Here is a 26773-nt window from a genome sequence, read left to right as displayed (position 1 = left end):
AATGTTGTGATTTTATTTCATGAAATTTGGACGATCTTTTAATATTTATGAATGATTGTGTGCATGCTTTCTCTCTCTGTTATTTCTCAAATTATTATAATTTTTTTAAATTACACGATCAAAAATAAAAACAAATCTGTAACAAGAAGATTCATAGTATGACGCATTCATTTAGTACCAAGCCAATCCACTGCTATCAACAATATTTGCGACTTATGCAATTGTTGAAAGCGATCATCGTTCCCTTTTTGAGGAAATTAGGTTTCTAGGTTTCCAGCTTGATGACATAATTTCCATTTGTGAAGAGACCGTTACGTCGTCGAGCTGCAAGAGAGGTGAAAATAAATGGTGTCAATGAAATGCGGCCGCAACGACATAGGGGGATGGGTTTTGGCTTGAGGAGTGAGAATGTCGGTTAATTGAGCCTCCCGTGGATAGTAATCATGATAACGTGCCGTGTCGACAGAGAGGGCAGGAGGATTCCTGCGTCTAAATTTATTTTAGTATCTATTTTGCTGTAATTATTATTATGATCAGAGTGCAGCTTTGGTATGTGAAGTACAGTTTGTTGTATGAATTTTCTAGTAAATTGTGTTGATCACTTCAGAATGGTCCGCTGGAAACTATGACTGGAAGTATAACTTGGGGCTCGACGAGAGTATATAAATTTGTGTAATTCAGGGGTTATGCTGTTTGGTTTAATTTTTGGTTTGCAGATTTGAAGGCTGCGCTGGATTCGATGTCCACGTTTGGTTGAGGTAGATCACCGTGTGTGTGATTGTGCAAATCAGAAGACTAATTGTATGACAGTTTATGATGTATGTTACAAAACATGCTTGTACATTGATAGTACCTAGTTTCTAGAATTGGGCCAAGAATATTATTTATGAATACATAATGAAATATGAAACCATACATTGTTGGTTCATCCTTGTAAATCTTCTTGGAAGGATGTGTTCCTGCTAATCAGGAAATAATCACACGTTTGTTTGGAAGTCTTTGGAAGTCGGTCATTAATATCGTACATGTTTATATCCTGCCCAATTGTGTAGGATGTATGTTTGAGTTCCCAACAATATTTTTAATTCATTGCCAGTAAAGGTTGCCGTCATTAATGTAAGTGTTTCAACCCATAGAGTACCAAAGCTGTGACGTCATAAAAATCTATTTTTAGAATTTCTCATTTTTTTCTTCATTTTCCGAAAGAGCATCAAACATAATGTCCAGATGTCGAAAACCAGATTGCCTATAGGAACTCAGTGTTATATGCTCTGGCTCCTTACCATTAGGAGCCAGAGCATATAACACTGAGTTCCCATAGGACATATATTTATTCAGATGGTCATATCTCAGCCAATACTTAACATATTCAATTGGTTTTCGACATCTGGACATTATGTTTGATGCTCTTTCGGAAAATGAAGAAAAAATTGAGAAATTCTAAAATTAGATTTTGATGATGTCACACTCCACCACTCTATTGACTACTGAATTCTCATGTTGCCCATAGGTTTAATACAGGAACAAATTGGTTCCAGGAGGCATTAGGTTAAGAAGAATTCTACCAAAATACTAGTGGCAGTTGATAACTTGAAATGATGTACATGGTATGTACAATAGATGTCAGACCTGTATGTACAATAAATCAATGCAAAAAGCTGATTTGGGGGTTTTAGTTACATGTACATATACATGTATGTGTATTGAATATGACAGCACAAAGCTTCATGTAAATAGATTAAAAGTAAAACCTCATGAAGAAATATGATAGTACCGGTAATTATGGAAAATTATATGTACAGTGATGCATTTTAACAAAATAAGGTCAATAAATAAATTTAAAAAATGATGCTCAGTTCTAGTTCAAGACAGGGCGAAACCAAATCGGTCCTAGTGACTTTCATATCATTACACAAGACTGTCAAGCAGACGTTTGTTTGTAGTACGAGTACCATCCTTCACGGCTTCATGGTTCCTGCATGGCTCTTCCCCACACAAATTACAAAAATAGCAGAAGTAGTTCAAATGTCAATTGCAAGGCTTCGTTGGCATTGGGTTTAGCATCTACAGGGCAAGTGATCGAGTGCCTTGTAATAGCTTTGATACCGACAGTGAGGTCAATGTTTGGAGGGCTACGTTAACCGTTGCCTTCAGTAGTTTCACTCACTGCCATTGACGTCAGCAGTGGTAGCAGTTTTTAGTTTTGTGTTGTCATCGTGAAAATGGGGGCAAATACCTCCATACTTGCAAGGGATGCTACCCACCTCTGTATCTGTGTGGTTTTATCAAAGGAATATTTTGATATTTTGACATGGTTGAAATAGTTTTATTCTTTATTACTTCAGATTAGAAATTAAGGGGAAAAGTCTGAGGAAAAGTTTAAAGAAAAGTGATAAAAAATGATGTATGGAGAAAATAAATGTTCAGTCATTCATTTATTATATGAATACCTTGTACATGGAGTAAGAATTCTAGCATCACTTATGTTTCATATTTCATAGGGGAAAAAGTCTATTTTTCTAGGAAATACTATACAAATATAGAGAAAATAGCCCCCAAATATAGGAGTTCCAGGTTTTGGGAGCAAGATTTTACATGTTTGAATGTACATATAATGCAATCACAAATTCTTCCATAACCGGAGCGCAGTCAGATCGTGGAGTGTGCTCCAGGCTTGAGTTGTCTCAGGCTAGCCAGCACATATGTTTCCAGTCCCATAGGATGTGAAGAGGGTTTTAATTTATGCAGAAGTGTAGGAGGAGCCTATATCATCTGTAACGCTGGATATTGCCCCATGCCAAATCCCATTAGGTGATCTAGTTCACCGGCTGACGCCATGACTGTGATATATATAAAACCCATCAAGAATGCATGACAAGCCTGTAACTGGGCAACATTTCCACCACAGTAGCTCTTCAAATGTTTACCCTGAAAGTGCAGAATAATCGTTCATATTCCTACTCGATACCGATCGTTTCATTGGTCGTTGAAAATTGGCTGGGCGTGAGGATATATACTCGGGCTCGCTTCCATTGCAAATGCATGCACGTAGAGGTGTCGTAGTCGAGTGGTTTAAGCACTTGACTTGAAATGCAAAGGTCGTGGGTTCGACCCCCGAAAAGGCACTAATGCCCTTTGGCAAGGCATTAATCTACAATTGCCACTCCATACCCAGGGAAGAAGTGCGGACCTGGTAGGATAACAATGAAAGCCCCTTTCTGTTTGTAATTGCCATATGCCCTCACAGTGAGCATATGGTAGGAATACTCCCCAGGGAGTGGAGATGGTGCATACTGTATGCTATTGTATACTATTGTATATTTAGTTGGCAGAACAACACAACGTCCTTACGCCCATCTTGTGCCTGTAAGCCCTTCTACCAGCCACACAATGATATATACAGGAATATCAAATCAACTTTTCAGAGCGAGAGAAGTGTTAACTCTGTATTGAAGTATAAACATATATGAGATAATGCCCTTCTGGCTCCAAATGGACATCCCAAAAAATGGCCCCTTTCACATTCACCATGGAAGATGGTTGAGTCTGGACTTATTTTACATGTTCATGAGAATGGCATTGACATCATTTTTGCACTCTGCACCTTGTCCAGGCTTCATGAGGAGAGTTGTGCGATTCTGCACTGGAGGTGGATACTCTATTGATAGTTTGATTGGTATCTGCACTACTTGATGCAGATCAAAAATATTGATTTGTGAAAAATATGTGAAAAGCATTGAAATGAGGCATGACCTTGGCCTAATACCATGGCAACGCATGCTTTATAAAAGATCTCCATGATATGGTTTGGCGACCTTTATTATTGCAGTGCAGTTGGTAGCAATTGCTGAAAACATGCTTTAGACCCAACTATCAGTATGAAGATGATAAAAGAGTATGGTCATGAAATCTTCAAATATTAGATACTTAAAAAAAAAAAAAAAAATGTATTTCCGGGAACTTTGAAACCATAAACGTAAAGAGTGTTTTTTTGAGAACCTTGTGACATGAACAATGTAGGATACATCCGTAGACTCCATATTTATACATACTGTATATATACTTCCACTTTCCCCCAAGATGTGTTTCATCTCTGTCGCTTTAAAAAACTGCAAAGAGAGGGTTCTGAGAGTTGGGATGTGTGCATTGTGAGATGGGGAGGGATGTCATCAGAGAGAGAATCGAGCATCTTCTGTTATGTTCTCCTTTTGCTAGTCATGTCAAATGTCAGTTGTTCTAAGTGTGCCCATGGAATTATTGGGTGTAAATCAAGGAAGTTTGTAGTACTGTTCAGTACACTACATATGAAGAGCGTTCTTTCTTGAGTTGTGTTATTAACTTGCAAATCTGTTGAGACCCTTGTGACATGAACTATGTAGGAAACATCTGTAGACTCCATATTTGAGTAAATACTTCTATCTCCGTCACTTTAAAAAACGGTTGACAGATTTGGGATTGTGAGATGGGGAGGGTTGTCATCACGAACAGAATCAAGCATCTTCTATTATTTTCTCCTTTTGCTAGTAATGTCAAATGTCAGTCATTCTAAGCGTGCCCACGGAATTATTGGGTGTAAATCACTCTTGTGGTTTTGCGGTAATGTGAGTGCACTATGTGAGATGTTCTATGTGAGATGTGGTTGCTTAATTTTGATGTAACTTGAATACTGGGTGAATCTTTATTAGGGCAATAAGGATACAGTGCATATAGCTGCTAGATAGATCATCATGTAAATGGAAGGTAGAACAATTCTGCAAACGTTGCAAAAATCACTCTCTCTTTCTTTATTCCTTATGAATTTAAGATCGAGGCCAAACTTTAACTGATCAACTGCTTCATAGTTTCTCACACTTGGTTTTGCAGCATCCATGCACCTAGACATGTATATGTACATGTATTTGATACATTCCTTTATATTTATGATGATAATAAGTTTAATTCTACATGTATGCAATAGTACTTTAACAGAGCTATATGTGTTTATTTTTCTATATCTTTAAAAAAAAAATGCAAAGTGCATTAAATAAAAGCCAAAATGATACTTTTTGTGACAGCTGCTCTCTTTGTTAATATTTCTTTGAAATTTTCAACAAGTGTCCACTTTATATCTCTTTCCTTGTCAGGAGTGTCTCCTAATAAAATGTTTGTGCTGATGTTGAATCCTTTATCCCTACCGTAGGTTCTTTGTTCATCTTTCAACAAGCAATTTGAATATTCTGTCACATGAAGTCATCCATGTTCTCTTTCTTTTCCCACTCCCATCTTCCCATCACCCTGCAGGTCTGTACCATTCTTGGTCGATACAAATCTTATTCTCTCGCAATCCACCGTTGCCTAGCTGATTCCGGAGGCGCAAGTTAAACCCCCGGAAGCAAGATGAACAACTCGTCAGTCAAACGCAAGCACCCTGAAAAGGGCTCCAGGTGAGTTAGGAGGCTGGATGTTGGTCGCCATAGCGATGAATGGTAGTGGTTATGCAGGTGATGATGGTGATGGAGGCAGGTGGGGGAGGGGGGGGGGGAAGGTGTTGATGGTGGTGACAATCATTTCTAACAATCTGTTGTAGCGATGTTGAAAGTGGTCAAGGCTATTAAAGGGCACCAGTATCTCTCCATCTGGCGTTGGTTACTGCATAGGCTGTAACATATGTTCATGTAAGAGGCCAGTTCACAAATGAATTCATATTTTTATGCATGCTTCTACCTAATAGATTACTAGTCGCAACCATAAATCTCGTTAAAAGTTTGTTGGACACAACAACAACAACTGATATTAGCCCTTTCCACTCTTGGCTATTGAAATGGGGTGGTGTACATGTAAATAGGAGGAAATCTGTTCACAAGAATAGATGCCATCAAACAAATATATTTCTATAGATTTGAGAACCTTCCATATTTAAATTAGAACCGTGCCCAAAATTATAATGGAAATCTGTTATAAACAGGTAAAAATTAAATTTGTATTTTCTAAGATCATAACATTTGAAAGAGTGATATTGATGTATCTCTTTTAAATACTTTTGTACTCTTGAATAGTATTATCAAGTTCAGTTGATAAGTCTTTGGCCAGACTTTACAAAGGAGGTTTAAATTTCAATATAGTCTAAGCCATGGTTTAAATCTGGTTCCAACCCCCACTGTGGAATGGAATGAGCATATGCAGTATATACAGTATCATTGGGCTCGATGACTTTAAATTCTAAGCGTACAAAGACTAAAATCATGAATAAAGATAAACATCCGTCATGAATGAGGACCATTTCGTTTAAAAACCATGGGAGCATATTTTGATGTTAAGTCCGTTTTTGTCAGTGACAGATTTCCTGGAAACAAGCGGCGATGCGAGAAGCGGAGCTCATACATAGAGGAGCTGTACGAGCTCATCACGGCGAGCCTCAGCAACCCGGAGTCGCTGAATATGAAGCCAGACAAGTGCGCCCTCTTACAGGAAACGCTCAGTCAGATTAAACGCATCAAGCAGCAACAGGGTGAGACGATAGTAGTAGTGATTACTTAGAGATGAAATGAATCCTATCATGTTATTTAAAAACTTAAGAAAGAACGGCGACATGGTATACATGTGTGCTTTGTGTTGTATGGACATTTGATACTCTCACCAAATTTACAGACATTGCTATTAGTTCACTTTCAACAGTTACATTTTTTAGTGCACTGCTTCCAAATGTTAAAGGGACTTTGTAACATTGTTCAGATGAGAGATAGTGGTGCTAAGGTAGTGACTTCAATGCTAGACGTACAATTAAAGATAATCTGAAAATTTGAGTGAAAACGGATCATTATTCGTGGTACAAATTGGGAAAAACTGATCTGATCGATTCCTTAATTCTCCCAACTATATTATTCTACTTCTATTCTGCTACTTGTCAAAGCCTGTTCAGCATCAAGACAAGGACAATTTAATTATATTTTAGGTGAATGTAAATTGTCAAAAAGCAATAAAATGGCTCTACATTCCATTCCAGACAGTTAAGTGCTGACAGATTTTTATAGCCTGTTTTATGTATTTTTCTCATGGAAAAACGTTTGGGAAAATTCAAAAATGGTTGGAAGAATTTACTGTTAATCACTGTTAGAGGGTGCCTCACATCGATGCCTTCAAAGAAAACCATAGATATCTTTGTGGTTTGAGATTTTTTTTTTTTTTTGCATGTCAGAGGGATAGTATGGTAGAACGAATATAGTAAGTAACATTTTATACAAAAATTCAGCAATTTTTTTTCATCAACCTTCAACAATGTTACAGAGTCACTTTAAAGTTGGGCTGCTTGGGCACATATTGTATTGGATTAAATATGACAATTCATACAAACTTCTCCAAAGACCAAAATAAAATTGCCATCTTATCTACACTTTGATACCTTGATATACCTTGAAGGCCACACCTTGCCATCGTGGTGATGAAGATCCAGTAGATAGTGTGGTGTGACAGGGTTGAGGGGGCCCCATGAGACCTGCTTAGTATAGCATTTCAGGCCCGCATTTCAGGCCCGATTTTCTGCCTATGACATAGAAAGAAATTAACCATAATTAATTTGTAATGTTTTGTTTTTACATATTTTTTTTTATTTGATTTTGTAATTTTTGTTACAAAGTTTGTAAATTCAGTTTTGTTCACTGTATCAATGTTTTTAATTTGTAGATGCTGAACATGGAGAAGAGGTACAGCATAGCCATGTATCCTCCAGCAAGCCAGGCGTTCCTTCAGGGGACTCACTGGGCAGTGTTCTACTAGAGGTAGGTACTACAGCAAAAACCTGTTTTTAAAGACCGCTCTAAGGAGATAAGAAAACAGTCTTTGTAGGCAGGTGGTCTTTGTAGACAGGTTCCTTTAGTACATGTTTCAATGAGAAACCATTTGCAAGGAAAACAAAAAATGTAGTCCTTATATACAGGTGGTCTTTGTAGACAGGTGGTCACTAAAGCAGCTTTGACTGTACAAGAAAACCTGTTTATAAAGACCACACTAAGGAGATAAGAAAGTGGTCTTTGTAGGCAGGTGGTCTTAACAGGCTAGTAGTAGATGGTCTTTACAGGCTAGTAGTAGATGGTCTTTATGTCCAGTCTGTTTTCAATAATGAACATTTTTCATAGGAAACACGAAAATGATCTTTCTGGAAAGGTGGTCTTTCTGAAAAGGTGCTTTGCTAAAGGAGAATTCAGTGTGTTAAGTCTTCATAGGATACATATACTTGTACCAGTAGTATTGCTTTACCATTGTGTTAGGGGGAGGGTAGAATTGTTAATGAGCTTCCCCAGGCAAAACTTCTTAATTTGATACTTTTTCAAGGGGAATATAAAGACCACTGGTCATGGTGGACTTGTGGTCTTTGTATTCAGATGGTCACTAAATTAGATTTCAACTGTATCATGTTTATGTAAGGTACATCTGCCAAAAACATTGCTTGCCATTGTGTAAGGAGTGCCTGGAGAGGGGGGGGGGGGGGGAAGTTAGTAATGACCTTTACCAGGTGAATTGATTACGCTGCAAAGTCCTGTGCTTGAACTGAGCGACGTGTTTTAACACCTGAAGTGATCTGTGCAAATTTATAACTATTGATTAATGAAATATTGGACAATCTGACATGCACTTCCATATCTGTGTTTTATTTTTGAGATGTGGCTTTACATTTCAATAACTGTCTGATTTTCAAAATCTGTCTTTTAAATTGTTTAATCTTTGTATTCTTAGATATAGCTTTGAATTACAATGTACCATCTTACTATTGATCTTATGTCTTCAGCTTTTATATCTGTGCTTTTACTTCTGATGTAAAATTGCAATTGAAAGTGTACTTTTTATCTTTATCTTATCTTTAGACACTAGATGGGTTCCTGTTTGTGGTTAACAGCCAGGGAGAGATTGAGTATGTGACGGAGAATGTCAACAGTTATCTCAATTATCAACAGGTAATCTTTCTTACCATTTTTCTAAAGCACTTTCTCATTTGGTATGTCTTCAATAGAAGTGAGAGAAAAAAAAGTTTCCCACTCTTGTTTTCATTTCTTTCTTGGTGGAATCTTCTCCATCATCCTCATCATCCTTATTATCATCATTATCATTATCATTGACATCATCATCCTCGTGGTTCCCTTCATCATTGCCCTACCCATCTACATGTACATGTACAATCTCTTCTTGTAAAGAAAAGAAAATAATTTTGAATGATAGTCTAAGGGCATGTTTATGCTTAAATTTTTCTGGCCAGAATCAGGCATCTGTTACGCGTTTAGTTTAAAACACGGTTGCGTCCATGCTCACTTTTGTAGAATCACCGAAAAAACGGCGATCATGATCGCCGATCGTAAACTCACAAATAGATGCGTTTACGATTTGTAAACGCATTTAAATGGGGTCAACGCACTGACCTCTAGTGGGTCTACGTAGCATGCACAGTGCAGGTTGCGAATCCAGCTGCAAGGCCAATTAAGGCCACACAGGGAGAACTGCCTGGAGGAGCCAGAGAAGTGAGCATAAACAGTACACCGTGGAACTGCGATTACGATGAGCGTTTACGATGAGCGTTTCAGATTGCTCATTCTACCTTCAAAATCAAGCATAAACGCAGCCAAAGTGATGCATATTTGCAACAAGTTCATTCTTGCTAGATTTGTGCAAATGTTATATTTTGTCGTAAACTTTAGCATGTTATCATTATTACTGAAAATGCCTGAATTGCCAATAAGAATATTGTCCAGAAACCCTATAAACACGATGAAATTCATGTAATTTTTATTTAGCTGTACTTGACTGTTTATAAAAGACAATGCTGTGGCTTTAGCTCAGCTGCCGTTAGCATTGAGAGATCAGAGATCATTTCCTATCTTGTAGTAAAAAAAAAAGGGCCTAAAGCATATGGTTGATCAATAATCCAATACGAATGCAAACCACAAAATGTAGAATTGCATCCCTGGATGGGGCATGCATGTTAAATGGATTGGGTAATGGGTATCTTTGTCTCAGATTCTAAACAAAATCCTGGATTTAGCTCATGCTGCAATCATAATTATAAACCTTTAGGTCAGTCAGGAATCCCATGACTTTTTCAAGTCTATCGCCTGTCTGGTTATAAAGATTGATATTTATGATTGGAATTCTAAATTTCAAAAACCTTTTACCCAACGGTTTTTATAACACTACAGTCTATTGGGGGAAATGAGTATGGTATAACTGGTCATTTTTACTTTTTGAGGCACTTCATGATCATTTTGAAGTGCAATTTTTTTTAGGGCTTCAGTATTAAAGGTACTCTATGACTTTCACAAGCCACGAAAGAGGCAATGCATACATTTAAGTGTACTTGTATAATCATGTATGTAGCAAGGACATCACGAGAACAGACACACAAGTTAATGCCCTCTTAGCACCAGACAGACATCATTCTTGTACAGTGAACCTGTATATAAAGATCGCTCAAGGGAAACATGAAAAGTGGTCTTTATAGGCAGGTGGCCTTTATGTATAGGTTCATTTTCTTAGGTTTGAACGAGAAACCATGTTCACAGGAAACCAAAAAATGTGGTCTTTATATACATATGCAGGTGGTTGTTAAAGCAGGTTTGACTGTACAATCATATTTCATCCTGTATGTTTTGCTAGCATGCAAAAGGCTAAAGGAAACCTTTTAAAAGAGCGTCTATTAAAAAACGTGGTTGCTGGGTGTTCCAGTGTATGTGTTTGTGGCCTGGGGCAGTAGGTTACACATTACCTGTAGGGCTTCCCCCCGAGGGTAGGGGGTGACGACAAGCAGGGAGAGATCGATCTAGAGATAGGGAGAGAGACAGACACACACATAGAAAGGGTAGAGATGGAGGCTGGGGTAGGAATTGAGACGCAGACAGAAATAGATAGATGGATAGATAGACAACAGAATATGGGTGGGGTGGTGGTGATGGGTAGGGGGGGGGGGGGAGGGGTGTCATTAAGCTGATAGGCTTTGATGCATTTAAGTGTAACCCCCAACTTTTAAAATACACTTATTTGAAAGTCACAATTCTGATACAATTCAGTGAAAGCTTTTAATTTGCACATGATCTAAGTGCCATAGTTGTGTAATTTGAATTCTGCTCCATATGAACTCTTTGTGCCTACATTTTTTCATGCAGCGTGAAAATCTTTTCTCATGCAAGAGCATCTACAAAATGAATTAGTCACTAGTGCCTAGAACTGCCTACTTTTACTTTGCCTTGACAAAATGGCAGATCATTTTAGATCTAGGAGAGATGCCAACAGAGGTGTGCAGAGCGAAAAAGTGGGAGGAACAAAAGAGCATTACGGGTTTTAAAAGGAGAGAAATAGATAAAATGTAAAATTAGTTTTCCAGTTAGGAAAAGATCAAGAGGGAGAGTGTATTATAAATAGCAATACAGTGTAAAGAGAGAGAAAGGGAGGGAGGGAGGGAGATAAAATGATAAATTATTTTTTCAAATGGGGAGAGGGATGATACAGGAAACAAAAGGTTGGCATGTTCATATTTTATGACACCTTGTTGGCAACAAGACATCTCATTTGTATAAAATAGGAAAGTCTTTAATCATTTTCAATCATTTTGGATAATACAAGCCCAACATCAAACATGACACCTAATTAATTTGAAATAGAAAATCCCTAGTATTTTGATACATATTGATATTGCCATGTCCTACGGCAATCCAGCACCTGATTATTTGAAATAGAAATACCCTCCTTTTTTCATTTGAGATACAAACTCGTTGGAAAACATCTTCATTTTTAAGGTCTCAGAAACTGAGGATCATCTTGAATCATCCACAAAAATGAGTTTGTATACAACCCTTGTTTGTTGAATTGACAGGAAGTCTATGCTGACTTTCAAGATCAGTTGTCAAAGATTACTTTTGATCTGCATCACATAGCATTTGGGTATTTGAGTGAGATTGCAGAGTTTAGTCTATGAATACAGACCTGCTCGATATCAAAGATATTAGAACAGTATTAATCGTTCATAAATCATACAAGTTCTTTTGTCCTTCGTTTAGCTTATAAATTGGAATCCATGTAGTGATTATGGCCAGTCGTGATGACCAAGAATTTACAGCAAAAAATAAATTACTCTACATTTTGTAAGACTTCACAAAGTAACAAGAAAAGGCATTTTAAACGTTAAGGAACTGGTTAGATTGATGAAGCAACAGAAAGGACGGGACAAGGGAAAGTGAGAGATAGATGGATGGTAGTGGGAGAAAGGTTTGGAGAGAGACGGATTTAAGAGAGAGTGGGCAAGAGTTGAACAGAGGGCAAGGGGAAGGAGAGAGGGAGATAGGGGAGGAGAGAGAGAGAGAGAGAGAGAGAGAGAGAGAGAGAGAGAGAGAGAGAGAGAGAGAGGGGGGGGGGGGGCAGGGACACAGTGAAACTGAGGCAGAACATGAGAAAGAGATTAAAAACTAGAAATTGTCTGAAGAGGGAGATGGGGGGGGGGGGGGGGGGGGTGAGGTCAGTTGCACATAAAACGACAGACTATACACCTTGTACAAGCACTTCCATAATAATAGTAAGGTATGGATTTGTAGACTAGCCTGTGGTCAATAACCTATTCAGGATGCCCCTGTCCTGTGACAAAAGGGAGGGGGAAGAAAGTCATGATTGAGACATTTGTCAAACGTGTTCACACTACAACAAATATCACGATCTTTAACCTGGAAGAAAACTTACTGATTTTACTCATTTGTATGTCAATGTAAACTTGGTCCTCCATTTCACTGAAGCACTGATCAGCATGTCAATAGGTGGATACATTATTTATGATTTTGGTGTAACGCACATTTTCCATAGACTCTAGTCTAGTTATGGCTTAATATACAGTGGGTTAGTTTTACACTCATGAAGTATGAAGGAAGTTAAGAAATTGAAATGTGTTGTTTTGCAACTAGTCAGTTTTGATTTATTACACTCTTGATATTGTTTGCTTGAAGTGGTCAAGCCTGCAATTCAGTTGGTTTCAAAACACTACATGTCATTAATTATGAGGAGAAATCAAAATTGGGTCAACAACATAAACATGGATGTGATTTAAGGAGGTTCAAACCACTTGAAAACATCCCACAAAGTTTCGCTAAACTCAAGAATGTCTCGCTTGGGGAAGAAGCTTTGCATGTTCAGGAACCATGAACCGATACTTGCAATTTCTAGTTTTGAGATTATTCGTATGGCAAGAATCCAAAAATGTAAATATTTTTTTCACAACTGTCCCTTGTGTAAGGTCAAAATGTTTTTTGTTCAAGATGTTTTATTGTGGCCTGGATGTTTTGTTCAAGATGTTTTTTTGTTCTAAATGTTTTTTTTGGTGTAAGGTCAGAATGTGATATACAGAGAACCAAAATGGTTTATGTTTAAGACTCTCGAGCACTGAGTGGAATATCCTGTTGTAATTTTCTTGAAGATTTTATAATGTAAACACATTGCAGGAATTTTTAATGATATTAAAAGCTTGTTTACAAGGAGAAACAGGAATGATGATGCAACTTATTGGAAAAGATTCTTTAAATTTTATTGTCTTTGGCGACAACAAGTGCACTAGACATTCATCGCTTTTCTTCTTTTATATTTAAACTGTATCTAGGGCAAGATATAGGAAACAGTGAACACTACTCAGTAAATACCAAAGCCAAGGGAAAGGAGAAACTGTGTTTTTCAGAGGATTTTGACTCGACACTAGTCGAAGTATATCTCCCCCTTCCTGGGTTTCGTGGCCTGGAGAAAAGTTCTGGGCTAAAAATACCCGCCGCACGTCGACCTTCCCGGTCGGTCGGTGCAGCAAGAGTCTTATTAGATCGGGGAAGGTAATTTTTGCTGACACGTAGTGGGCCGCATCCCAAGTTTGCGCGGCGCTAACGAACGGCCCCTGCGCAGACTTCCTCCTCGGCTAGCTCCTCCATATGCGGAGAGGAAATGCTCTCTGTCAATGGTGGCTTAGAGCAATGAGAACGCAGCCGTTGAGTTCTGGAGACAACATGGCCTCAATATTACTAAATATGATTCACGGCTGAAAAGGGTGCACAAGTTTGATAAATTTGTTTTTTTTAAGGAGGACCCGCAGTACTGATTTTCATCCAAGGATGGAAACGCTATAGCCAAAAGAAGAACACAATTTTGAATAACCTAGCATAAACTATTTCATCTTCCTTTCATGAAGTTAAAAGTTGTTTTTTTAGACATATCTTCATAGTGCAGAGAGTGTTGTCAATTATCTGAAAAAGGCAGATGTTCATCAGGATAAAAATCTATGTGTAGTTTAAGAGTATTTCGGTCTCATTTCAAATGACCCAAAAGGAGTGGAACATGATACTATTTTTGTGCTCCTATTTGATGAAGAGCTCCAAACTTGATCCCTTATTTACATCTAAATAAGGCTGAATTGAAAATGGGTACATCTGCTCTCTCGTCCAATATTTCCATGGCCTTTACCATTCAGAGTTGGATAATGCCACATGCTGCATTTTAAAATAATGTCACTTCCATAAAAGAAATGCATTATTAAAAGTTACGGAGCCAAAGCACAAATTGTCGAATATTTTTTGCGATCGAGGAAAGAAGGAGAATTACATGTACCTAATACACTCATGAAGCTGTCATTTTCTATGGAATGAAAAATATGGTATTTGATTCCCATTGCATAAGTCTTGCAATGTTGTGTAATGATTTTGTGCGAAACGAGGAAAGAATGAGAAATAATGCAATTCATTAAGCTGTCATTTTCTGTAGAATGAAAGCCATTGCATAAGTCTTGCGATATTGATTTATAGTGAGGGAGGAGGATTAGATGGACAGCACGGACAGGGGAATGCAGGCCTCATCGTTGAATACTGGAAACTAGGTCAGAAATTAAAGGGAATGTCCACCCTGGTGTCCAACTTGACCAGTGAAAGTTTTTAGAAAATACCTGATAAAGAAGGCGCGAGGGCTCAGTGTGAGAGCAGTGGTCTCATAACCATTAGGTCCCGGGTTTGAAACCAAGTTTATGCACTAATGCCCTTTGGTATAGCGTTAATGCTTATCACCAATTCCCTCTGAGAGGACTTAAAGCTGTCAGTCCCCTGGTTTTTCACTTACTTTGATAGCAGTCAGGTTAAAACAATACTAATTATAATAATAGATCACATTTATAATGCGCCCAATACGTTGTTTCTAGGCGCAGTGGTGCTGTTGTCCCAGCAGCCATTAAGTGAAGCAATATCCTTACACGAAATAAAGCCGGGACGACAATCAAGCAAATCATCAAAGAAAAACAGTTATGAAATTTCAGAGTTCTTCAAGATTGAAACAACTTACCATGTCTGTAATCCCGTACAAGTAGCTCTTTATTAGCTTTATACTGAGAATCATCATATGTCCTGTGATTAATTGGTTTCTTTCATTTTTTTCTGCTTTTATCGAGAAACAAACTCAATGTTGTCAGGGTGGACTTTCCCTTTAAATCTTGCATTGAAGTTGAAGAGCTGTAATTATTGTGTAGGAGTGGTCATAATACATGAACATTACTCATCAGAGTATGGGAGTTGTCAGATTGGATTTTCTGATTTTGTCCGTCTCCATCGCTTTTTTTCCTCAAACTAATTCCATTTGTCTGCATTACCAGCTTACATATTTCATATTAATTATTTAAACTGTAAATTTTAATTTTGGCTGTTTTACAGTGCATGCATGTAAGTGTGAAATAATATGATGGCATTGTATATTGAAGCCTGTGTCAAGTGGGTACTTCATGTAATTGCAGATACTCGTTAGTATGATAATTATGATTTTCCTCTCTCAGAAATGTTGTATAGGCTACTGAATATGGACACAAACAAATTAATACTGAATTGACATTATTGCATAGGGCCCTTGATTAAATCAAACATTTCTAGGGGTTCAGAGTTCGAATTTAGGGGCCCATAATACCAGGGACTCTGTAAGTGTCTAGCCTTGGCTATCTCATTACTTCATAATCAATTGGTTTTGTCTGCCAAGGAACGATGAGATTGATTGATATTATAAGTTCTCTGATATTGAATCAACCTTCAAGTCTGTTCTCTGATCATGCGGGTACCTTTACCTTCACATGTTCACAGTACAATCAATCAACTCTTAAACGCATGATGAAGAGGCATTTAGAGTAATCTGTCTATGCACATAAATAATTCACTATGCATACATGAATCCATGTTCAATGGCACTAAAGTGTACTTTATCTCTAAACTTTGCCCACCAGTTATCTAACAAGTACATGTTCATGTACGTGTACATGGAGGTCACAGACTTGGTACATAAGAGAATCGGTGCACGCTATTGACATGATGGAATTGTGAGGATGATTTTGATCGTGCCGCAATGAAATTAAATGCTGATCAAATATGGTAGGGTCTAGGATAGAATAGTTTTACAGGTTCTGTCACCGTCAATGACAACTTCAAAGTCCTCCTTTTGGGGGAGGGGAGAGGGTGGAGGAGGGGGGGGGGGGGAGGGGTAGCTGTGAAAGGAGTACTATATAAAGAAACAATGTATGATAACAATCACTACATTCTGTCTCATACAGTAGGATCTGTTTAATTCATTCATTACTTTTTTCATTCATTCAGTCTCTCTCTCTCTCTCTCTCTCTCTCTCTCTCTCTCTTTATCTTTCTTCATTCTTTCTTTCTTTCATTTAATGAATTTTTCAATATTGCACTATTTAGATCTCATTTTATGCACACATGTACAGAATATCCACAACCTAAATGTACATACCTGTAATCATGGTACATTGCAGTAAGTTATTTTGTCATAAATTAGATCAATTGGCCACTTGAGAGTCTGGTTTGTGTATCACGTTATAACATGAGAATGGCAGGGAATGAAACCGGATTCTCTGATGCAGGTATTTTAGGTGACATCACCTGACAAAACAAACTGAAATAGAGCCAGTTTCACCAGGAAATAAGGCATCATTTTTGTAAACAAGCAAATGTCATATCATACATGTATGCATTACATTGTACAGTGATCTATATCTGTATTGTCAAATTCTTGTGATACAGTTAGTTATTAAAGAGAACGCTTGGTGTTATTATTTTTAATTTTTTTTTACTACAATGATCTACATTTGCAGTGTTAAATTCTTGTGATACATTTAACATAAATTGTAATACGCTTCACATTTCCCAGTGAAAACGAATTCGTTTGATACAATTATGGAAATGCAAGCACTACTTTAAACATACAGAACTTTGTTATTCCTGGCTCATTTTTCGTGATTGAGGTGTCATATGAAAAGGCAGAAACTCAACTTTCTAGGAATGTGATTTTCCCTTTGAAATTCAGATATCGTCCACCAAATGACTTTTTGGTTTCCTCTCTTCAAATTCATTTTAATCACTCATGCATGAAATATGCATCAGGTGAGTTGCATCAAATGAAAGAGGAGGATCTAAGCTTTCCAAATATGTGTCATTTATTAATTATAGATGTGACTAAGTAATGATAAAATATCGATAATTCTTGGTTTCGTTTTTTCTGGGACGCACTGTATATATATATATTAACGCCCTTATGGATTCAAACAGATGAAATTGCTAGCCCAAGGGTGAATTAAAAATTTGCACACACGTCCTGTGCTAGAAGTTTGCTAGAACGAAGAGGTGAAAATGCAGTATAGATACAGTGTTCTGTAACCTTTATACATGGTATTAACTGCCCTTTTCCCCTTCTACTTCTCTTTTTTCCCTCTGATTTCTCTAAACAGGAGGACCTGATAGGAACATCCATCTACAGCTATGTTCATGTTGGAGATCACAATCCCTTTACCAAGTGCCTGCACCCTTCAACAAGTACAGGTGAGTACATGCCTGCCACGTTGATTCTAACCCAATCAATTCAATTTGATTTTTGGTACAACCTGTAAATGTGTATGTATACAAATACCCCAGCCAGAGTTAGCTCACGATTAGTATTCCAGAAGTTGTCCTTCTCTTTCCGCATTTTGCGTTCCCCTCTTGTTGACCCTCAAAAAAAGACACATTACATCATATTTCTGTGTATCTGACAGCAGTGAGTGAGTTTGTTTACCAAAAATCTTGTGCTTGTCAGATTTACCTGTTTAGCTTTCAAAAACCACAATTAATGCTTCATGCTTGGGACCAGACAGAGAGTTTGTTATAGAGTATGTCAGATTTTCCCATGTAAATTAACTTTCCAAACCACAATGCTTCATGCTTGAGTCAGAGGAATCTCCCAACCATGCTTAATTCATTGGATCTCCACTGCCGTTAAGAGTGAGGTCTGTGTTGTGATTCAAAGTTGCAATTCAACAATTGTTGACACTGTTGTTTTAATTTCTTTATTGCGACCAAATTTTGTGGTTTGATTTCAAATACAAATAGAAATGCAAACAGATAGATAACAATGGTTAAAACCATGTATACTAAGTCATTGAAACTGTAGAATCTGATACATAAATATATGAATAACAATGTGCTACCATCAAAACATTATCAAGTACAGTCAAACCTGCTTTAGTGACCACCTGTCTACAAAGACCACATTTTTGTTTCCCTTGAAAGTGATTTCTCATTGAAAAAACATTTACTAAAGGAACCTGTCTACAAAGTCCACCTGTCTTCAAAGACCACTTTTTGTGGCTGTTGCTATAGACAGGTTTGACTGTATATTGTTTGAAAGTAGTTGAATTGTATTTTCACGTTTGGTGACATTCTGGTCTTGTAAAAAACAGCGACATCGAGCATCTGGCCTCCAGATGCAGCCAGCACACCTCAATGTGGCCGCAACCGCTCTTTCAAGTGCCGCATGCAGGTGAAACCGGAGAACGACGAGTCCCTTGGAGCAGAGCGCTACGATACCATGATGTGTACTGCCATCTTGAAGCCTGCTATCAATAAGGAGAGCAACTCGTCAAATAACGATGCAGGTATGTATGGAAAGCATGGCAAAGGGGAGGAGGAGGGGGAGGGAGGGGGAAGGAGGAGGAGGAGGAGGAGAAGGAGGAGTGTTGGGAAAAGATGGGGAGTGGCATATTGTATTTCTGATGCCATCATACTAGTGTTAATCACACTGGTAATTGTAATGTCTGTAATATGCTGTGCAAGTACTGTACCACCAGGAACTTTCAGGTACATGAAATATTCACAACAAATTCATAATGCAAAATAATGGGAACAGTCAAACTTTTTTGCTATAATATAATTGGAGGAGACGACAATATTATTTCCTTTAAATTGAACTTTCTTTTCCTTCTCTTTTACAAAAGGAACAGTGCACCTCTTTTGTAAATGTATGAAATATTAAGAACCATGAAATGAAGAGAATGGGAATTGGTCAAAATAATATTAAAATATATAATCGGAGGAGGCAACAGTACTATTTCCTTGAAAATTAAACGTTTTGTTTCCTTCTCTTTCACAGAAGGAACAGTGCACCTCTTCTGCATCGCAAGACGTGCTTTACCGGAGGAGCACAACGCCTCCATCTCTGACAACATCGAGGAGTTCACGACCAAGCTCAGTCTGGAGTATGTGATCCAGTCGGCCGACCTGTCGCGTGTGAAAGGGCCGTCCTTCACCCAGGAGGAGATGCTCCATCAGACCATCTTCAAGTTCTGCCACGCAAGCTCAAGGACGGAACTCAAGAACCGCATCGATGAAGGTGAGTGGGGTTGGTTGCAGGGAGTGGGGCGTCGGTTTCCATGTGCATGCAGACTTGGTGGAAATACTATTTAGGTGACTCGGTAACATTGCCCCAGATTCTGAGACAAAATCCTTGATTTAGCTCATGCTGCGATCAAAATTATAAACCTTTAGGTCAGTCATGTCAGGAATGCCATGACCGATTATCAAGATATTTATGATTGGAAATCGAAATTTCATTTTTCGTTTTCCTGAAGGTTTTTATAACACTACAGTCTATTGGTAGAACCAGTCACTCAAAGATTTTTACATTTTTGAGGCACTTCATTATCATTTTGAAGCGCAATTTTTAAAAAGAATTCATCTTCTTAGTTAGGATCTAAAATCCTGTGTTTTCTGTTTGTTCATGAGCAAAGCTGCCAACCATTCCTATTTTGGAGGAGTGATTTCTATATTTTGGCCTTCAAGCTTTTGTTTTAAACCCTAGATTCCTATCTTTTTCTCAAAAATTCTCTGAGTAAAGTATACAAAATACTTTTACAGACTGTACTCCTAATTTGCCTTGAGAGATTCCTAATTTTTGCCGTGAAAGGTTGGTAGGTATGCATAAGCATTCCACAAAGAGCATCAGAATCCTGTTAATCCTTCAATTTTTTTTTCTTGTAGCCATGGAGAAAGGGAAGAGCTTGATGACCACGTACAAGTTCCAGCTGTACAAGGACAACTGGGTGAACGTCCAGACGTCCTTCTACACCACACACCACCATTCAGGTCAGCTTGAGTACATCGTCTGTGCCCACACCATCATGAGGTGAGTGAGATAGAGATTTTTCTTTTTCTTCTTTTGAATTGAAAATAAAACTCAATGACATAACATATTTACAATAATATCATATCAGTAAAGGTAACAATAAAGGTAAACAACACAACACAAAACAGCACAACACAAATGCCTCACTCTAGTCAGTTAAGGCTCACCCTGACATGCATCAAGGTTATATATCATGTAAGAAGACCGACACTGAACTCATCAACTTCAAGGAGTGGCTCCACTGTAATACAGTAATATTAACAATAAAATAACTTAATTGACAATAAGGAAGTATACAATTTATTAAACACCAGGGGACCAAAATTTCCTAAAGTGGGAGCTCCATTCGCCTAATATTTGAATTATGTTGATAAATTTTGTGATCTTGATGGCTCAATAATATCCAAGCATCATAACACTTTTATCACGATCAATAAACACACAATAAAATATTTCATCATTTTTTATTTTTCATATGTGTGTGTAGTGATACAGGACTGTTGAATTATATTTTTATTTCTGTCTTTCTTGTGTACAGAGAGATGGACCAAAACCGTAGCACACCGGTGACTTCGATACCTTCAACAAATAACAACCCTGCAACGCATATGACGAACATGAACAACATGTCCAACATGAACACAGACCACTTGTTAAAAGTGTTTTCCACCCAGAGACAGGGGATGTCTCATCAGAAAATGATGCAACTCAAAAACTTAGTACAGCAAAAGCAACAACAACAGCAGCAGCAACAACAACAGCAGCAGCAACAGCAGCAACAGTCCCAGGCCGGCATGTGGAACGGCAGTGGTGGGGGTGCTGTTGGAGTTGTTGCTGGTGGTGGAGGTGCTGTTGGGGGTGTTGTCGCTGGTGGTGGGGGTCCCGCAGGGGCAGTTGGTGGACCTGGAGGTGCAGCAGGAGGTGCAGGAGTCGGTGGTAACGGTGGTGTCCTCAATCCTGGAAACATGATGGGGCGGGGCAACATGGCCATGAATGGCGGACAAGGAGGGGCAGGGGGAGCGGCAGGAGGCATGCTTGGTGGTGGAAACATGAACTACAACTCCAATCAAATGTCCGGCGGCATGGGCCCGGTCATGACGGACAATGCTCTCTATAACCGAGGAGGCATTTCTGGGGGAACAAACCCCAACATGATGTTCAATCGCGGAGGCACAGGAGGAGGCGGTAGTGGTGGAGGTGCTGGCACCCCCGGCACCAACGGTGGTCCTGGCGACATGACCAAGCGCAACAAGATGCCGCCAGCTGCCACCGCCACTACAGGTAGCCTTCGAGGCAACCAGGATAATACAGATGACGTGTTCTTGCCAGAAAATAACCAAGGGAATGTGTACAAGATGATGAATAACGGTGGGCCTTCAAGAGGAGCTCAAGGTAATAATAGACCGGACGATACCGGTAGTCTGAACCCCAGCCCTGATACCAACGAGAAGGACGGAGATAGCAAGGAGGATAACAACTTGCTGCAAGATCTTCTGAAAGAGAAAGAGGGTAAGTTGTGCCATGAAGCAGAGATAGCGTCCTTTCTGCAATTATTCTGTTACAACAAGTGGACAGAAGATACTTGACCCAATCAAATGTCTGGCAACATGAATATAACTTTATTGAATTGCTCCGTATTCAAAGTCTTAGGGAAAAAATATATCAATTAGGTAAAACAAGAACAATAAACAGAATTGCATTAAATTCCCATGTAATGTATCTACACAAAATATTGCTCCATGTTGTCTGGCTTGGGTTTATAAAGTTAAAGCAGTTTTCTGTAAAAGCTGATAAGTCTTTTGAAAAGTCTGCAAGTAAAATTTCTTTACAAGTATAATTATGCAGAATTTATATCTGTATCCCTTGATATTTGCTTGTTATGCATGTGTCATTTATTTGCATTTTATTCTTATCTGCAATCGGTAACGAACCAACAAATACTTATTTTGTAATACCAGTCTTTGAGTCTTGGCTGTTATGTGATAACGAACCAAATCTTTACCTCACAGAAACCAAAGGTGATCCTGACAGCAACAAAAACAGATCGGCAATTCCCGGCACACAGAAGACCACCAAGCGCTTCCCCGAAAACGATGAAGTTCTGGACAACAATTCCCTACGCAACATGATGGAGAAGGCAGTCAAGGTGCTTCCGCAGAAGGCCAAATCTGAAGAAGGCGAGGATGAGCCTGGAAATAAAAAGAAAGCCCCCAAGATCCTCGGCGGGTTATTAGAAGGAAACAAAAAGATGATGTTTGGCACCGGACTCTTGCCCAAAGAGCAGCCAGAGTTTGTGAGTAGTACAGTGGTTTCCACGACGACGATATGGAAGAAAGGAGATCCAGATCCAGAATCTAACAATAATGGGGGACAGTGTACAAGCAGCAGTGGTAGTGGGGGAGGTGGCGGCGGTGGTAGTGGTGGTAGTGCGACCCAGCAGAAGAAAAAGAAAGGACAGTATGTGTTGCTGCAACAACTCCTCATGGATGATGATTCCTCTGCGAATAACATTGTTAAGGGCATGAAAGGAGACGTCGAAGGGAAGAGTTCTCAGGACTCCACAACCAGCCCAACGGTGACTACGACCAAACCCCACATGCCTGCCTCACAGGATGGTGGCCTTGGTCTCAGTGTTAGTGGGGACATTGGGGAGGGTTTGGAAGACCCTGATGCTATCATGAAGCAGTTGATCTTGGCCTTTGAGACGCTCGAAGACAACGACCCGCACAAGCACAGTGCCATGAACGAACTCCTGAGAGAGATTGAAAACTCTGGTAATGAGTCCCTGCAGGGAAGCGACACTCAAGTGAAGCCCAACTTACATGGTGGCTCTGGACCACCGTTCCAAACTAAGGATGGCAAGAGCAACCAGATGCCATCTAGTGGCGGCGCCGGTATGCCTCCACAGATGACCGGTCAACAGCAGCAGCAGGGCATGATGGCCGGCATGCCTGGTCAGGGAGGTAGGCCCAATCAAAGAAACAACCAATCAGGGGGCCCGCAGTCTCAGGTGCCTAGGTCTACGAGCAACGTGATGGTTCCTCCCAACCAGACAGCACCACAGGACAGTGGGATGACAGCTGCTCAGAGCATGGCGGCCCAACAGATGCTGAGAGGACAACAGCAACAACAGCAGCAGCAGCAGCAGCAGCAATCCCAAAATTCTCAACAGCAAGCTGTAAGTGACTATCTTCCTGTTCACTGGTTTCCAGGAATTTTTGTTCACACTTGAACAGTTTGGGGGTACTTTTTGAGCTATCTACTATTGGCACATTCCTTTATTAAATATGAAGGAACAGGAGGTGCTAGTCTGCTAGGGTGACTGATGTTTACTTTGGAGGTCTTTTAATACCTGTCCCATGAAAACATCTTTTGTTTTCTTTGAATTCGATGCCTATATTGTAATTTTATGTCTATTCTCTTTTTATGTACCTGTATGTTCCCTTTATGAAATGAATTGTGTTATGATATTCCATTGGATATAATGTAACGTGTGGATTGATGATGTTTCATTTTTTTCTCATTTTAACAGTTGACACCAGAGCCACCCATGTCTGAAGATGATGTCAAACTCCTTGAACAGTTTGAGCAGTTCTTGAAGAGCAGCCAAATTCCGCTGCCAGAGATTGAGAATGCCTTTGGCCTGAACCCTGGGGGCATGGGAGCTACGGATGCAGCTGGAGGAATGCAACAGCAACCTCAGCAGCAGCATCATCAGCAGGGACATCCTGGCCAACATCCTGGCCAGCATGGTACACCAGGTCCTCAAGGACAGGGTCCAGGAGGCACCATGGACACCAGAGTGTCACCTATCACAGATCTGTTGACTCAGCCGGGTGTGGGGCGTCCAGGCATGCCGCAAGGAGGCTTCCAGCCAGGGATGAGCGGCCCCAACCCAGGCATGCCAGGGTATCAGTCCCAGCAGCAACAACAACCGGGTATGTCGCAGCAACAGCAGCAGCAGCAACAACAGCAACAGCACCAACAACAAATGGGCATGCCTGGCCAGAACATGCCAGGGATGATGATGGGTGGGCCGCAGGGTCAGGGACCAAGGTATCCGACGCCAACGAACATTCCGCACATGGGGCAGGGGAATTACGGGATGCCCCCGCAACAAGGCCAGCAGCAACATGCCATGGGGCAGGGCATTGGTGGACCTGGTGGTGCTATGCAGGGACCAGGGATGTATCCATCCAGGCAGAGACAGCTGAGAGCTGCGTTGATGCTCAAGCAGACCAAGAAGCACCAGATGATGCAGCCACAGCAGCCACAACAGCAACAGGTTAGTTTGGTTTGGTAGTGGTGGGGATTCTTTTAAAACAACAGTCGAACCTGTCTACAGCGACTGCCCAAGGGAAACACAAAAAGTGGTCTTTATAGACAGGTGGTCTTTGTAGACAGGTTCCTCTAGTACATGTTTCAATGAGAAACCATTTTCAAGGGAAACAAAAAATGTACTTGTTGTAGACAAGTTGTCACTAAAGCAGGTTTGACTGTATAAGGTTCATTAGTGTTTGCATTCACACATGGCTATTTTTTTAATTCATTAGAGAACAGTTTTCATATTATTTAAAAAAATTGTTTGGATAATATTCATGTTCTTTGATGACTGAGCTCCAGAATAATGAGTTTAAACCGAGTAGAGACTCATTTGAAACTACAATAGAAATAGAATTTCTTAGTGTATGTTTATTCATTTCTTAGTGTCTTTGAAGGGCAAAGTAGGAACCGAGGACTAGTATACTCACTTGCTGTTTTTCTAGAAAGGCTGCTTAAGAATTTATTTGGAAATGGCTTTAATGAAAGCGAAGGAAGCAAAGATTTGTCTTTCGAGAAAAACAAGTCTTTTTATGTCATGCTCTTGTTGCAGATGTGGAACTTACAACAACAAAGGCAACAACAAATGCTTCAGCAGCAACAGGCCCAACAGCAGCAACAGCAACAACAACAACAAAGGATGTTGCAACAACAGCAGCAACAGCAACAACAGCAGCAGCAACAACAACAAAAGAACCTCATCATGCTGCACCAGCAACAGCAACAACAGACCTTTTCAGGACCACAGGTCGGTGGCGCGGGAAAAGTTGCAACCACCACCAAAAAAGTGATTATAGATGGCATTGAGAGCTGAAAAGTTTCTGCCATTTTCTGTCAAGTTAGGGGTAGTGGTGAAGGGCTATATTCTGGTGGATTAGGGACATCTATTATCTTTCTTCATAACTCTTCACACTTACATAAAAGCCACAGAAACTTACGATAATTCATAGAGGCTTCATAATTAAAAAAATGATAATATTTGTCATTGAACTTTATCAAGTAAGAACTTGTAGAATTTAAAAGAGGGGGATTAAAGGTAATTGTGGTGGTAAAGTTAAAAAATGGTGGTTTAGGGGTTCAGGAAATCATTTTATTTTTTTCCATTCTTATTTGAGAAGCATTAGTAGAGAAAGATAAATTCTTGGATTGTTGAAAATCTCATTATATTTCCTTTCTTTACTGTATCCATCATTGTACTTTGGGAGCAATTACTAAAAAAACCTCATCATTCTTACATTGTCCTGTTCTTCATGATATTTCCACTCTTTTTGTTTCCTTCATTTTACAAGTTATATCGAACCCCCACTAACTATGATTTCAAATATATCCTTAATTTCAGCTACTTTAAAACTCCATGTTTTTCTGTCAGGGGATTTATTTTTGAGTATCTATTATAACCCAATCATTTCATTTTTCCTTTTTCACTCTATTCAGATGGATTCACCTGTGTACAGTAGTGAATTCTCTTCAAACAACATTGTTCCACCTAATGTTAGCATTCAGGTGAGATTTTGCATGTTACAAATCTCTCACTTTTCTCTTCTGTTGAACAATTTCCCCTCATATTGAGGTAGCTGTATCAGGGAGCCTTCATGTAAACAGAGTTGTTTGGCATGACCCTATACATATCTGAAATTGAATGTTCACTGAAGATTTTAGAAAGAAATAGAAAAGAAGAAAATTCTGTAGAGATGAAAATCTATGGATTTACGTGTTTTCTGCTTATTTTATATTCAGGAGAGTGTTTGCCCAACAGCAAATTTTTGTTATTGCATGATTTTTAAAAGATCAATTTGAGGACTGAACATTGCACTTCATGCTTGTTCTATGACCATTTTTTATATTTATTTTATATCAAGAGATATGTCCTGCTTCTTCCTTCTTCCTTCTTCCCCCTTTTCCCTTTTTCTTCTTATCTGTTTTACTTCTCCTTGCTCGTTTCGTGGTTGTTTGTTGTTGTTGTAATATTTTCTTGTGTTTTCTAAGTCTTCATGGGCAAAATTTATAAC

The 26773-nt window shown here is 39.2% G+C and overlaps 1 protein-coding gene across 1 annotated transcript in view; it reads left to right on the top strand.

Moving 5' to 3' along the window:
• The window catches only part of LOC576243 (neurogenic protein mastermind), a 71081-nt gene that overhangs the window by 34060 nt on the left and 10248 nt on the right, over nucleotides 1-26773 (top strand). Inside the window, 13 exon segments of the mRNA XM_030974321.1 lie at nucleotides 5281-5423; nucleotides 6312-6487; nucleotides 7660-7754; nucleotides 8838-8927; nucleotides 17737-17827; nucleotides 18724-18918; nucleotides 19413-19652; nucleotides 20300-20444; nucleotides 20983-21953; nucleotides 22454-23622; nucleotides 23977-24729; nucleotides 25318-25551; nucleotides 26199-26267. Of these exon segments, the coding sequence (XP_030830181.1) occupies nucleotides 5377-5423; nucleotides 6312-6487; nucleotides 7660-7754; nucleotides 8838-8927; nucleotides 17737-17827; nucleotides 18724-18918; nucleotides 19413-19652; nucleotides 20300-20444; nucleotides 20983-21953; nucleotides 22454-23622; nucleotides 23977-24729; nucleotides 25318-25551; nucleotides 26199-26267 (4275 nt within the window). The 5' untranslated portion in view covers nucleotides 5281-5376.

This window comes from Strongylocentrotus purpuratus, unplaced genomic scaffold (genome assembly GCF_000002235.5).
Source record: "Strongylocentrotus purpuratus isolate Spur 01 unplaced genomic scaffold, Spur_5.0 spur5_scaffold_7, whole genome shotgun sequence".
NCBI lineage: Eukaryota > Metazoa > Echinodermata > Echinoidea > Camarodonta > Strongylocentrotidae > Strongylocentrotus > Strongylocentrotus purpuratus.
This window is presented reverse-complemented; position numbering and strand designations above follow the sequence as displayed.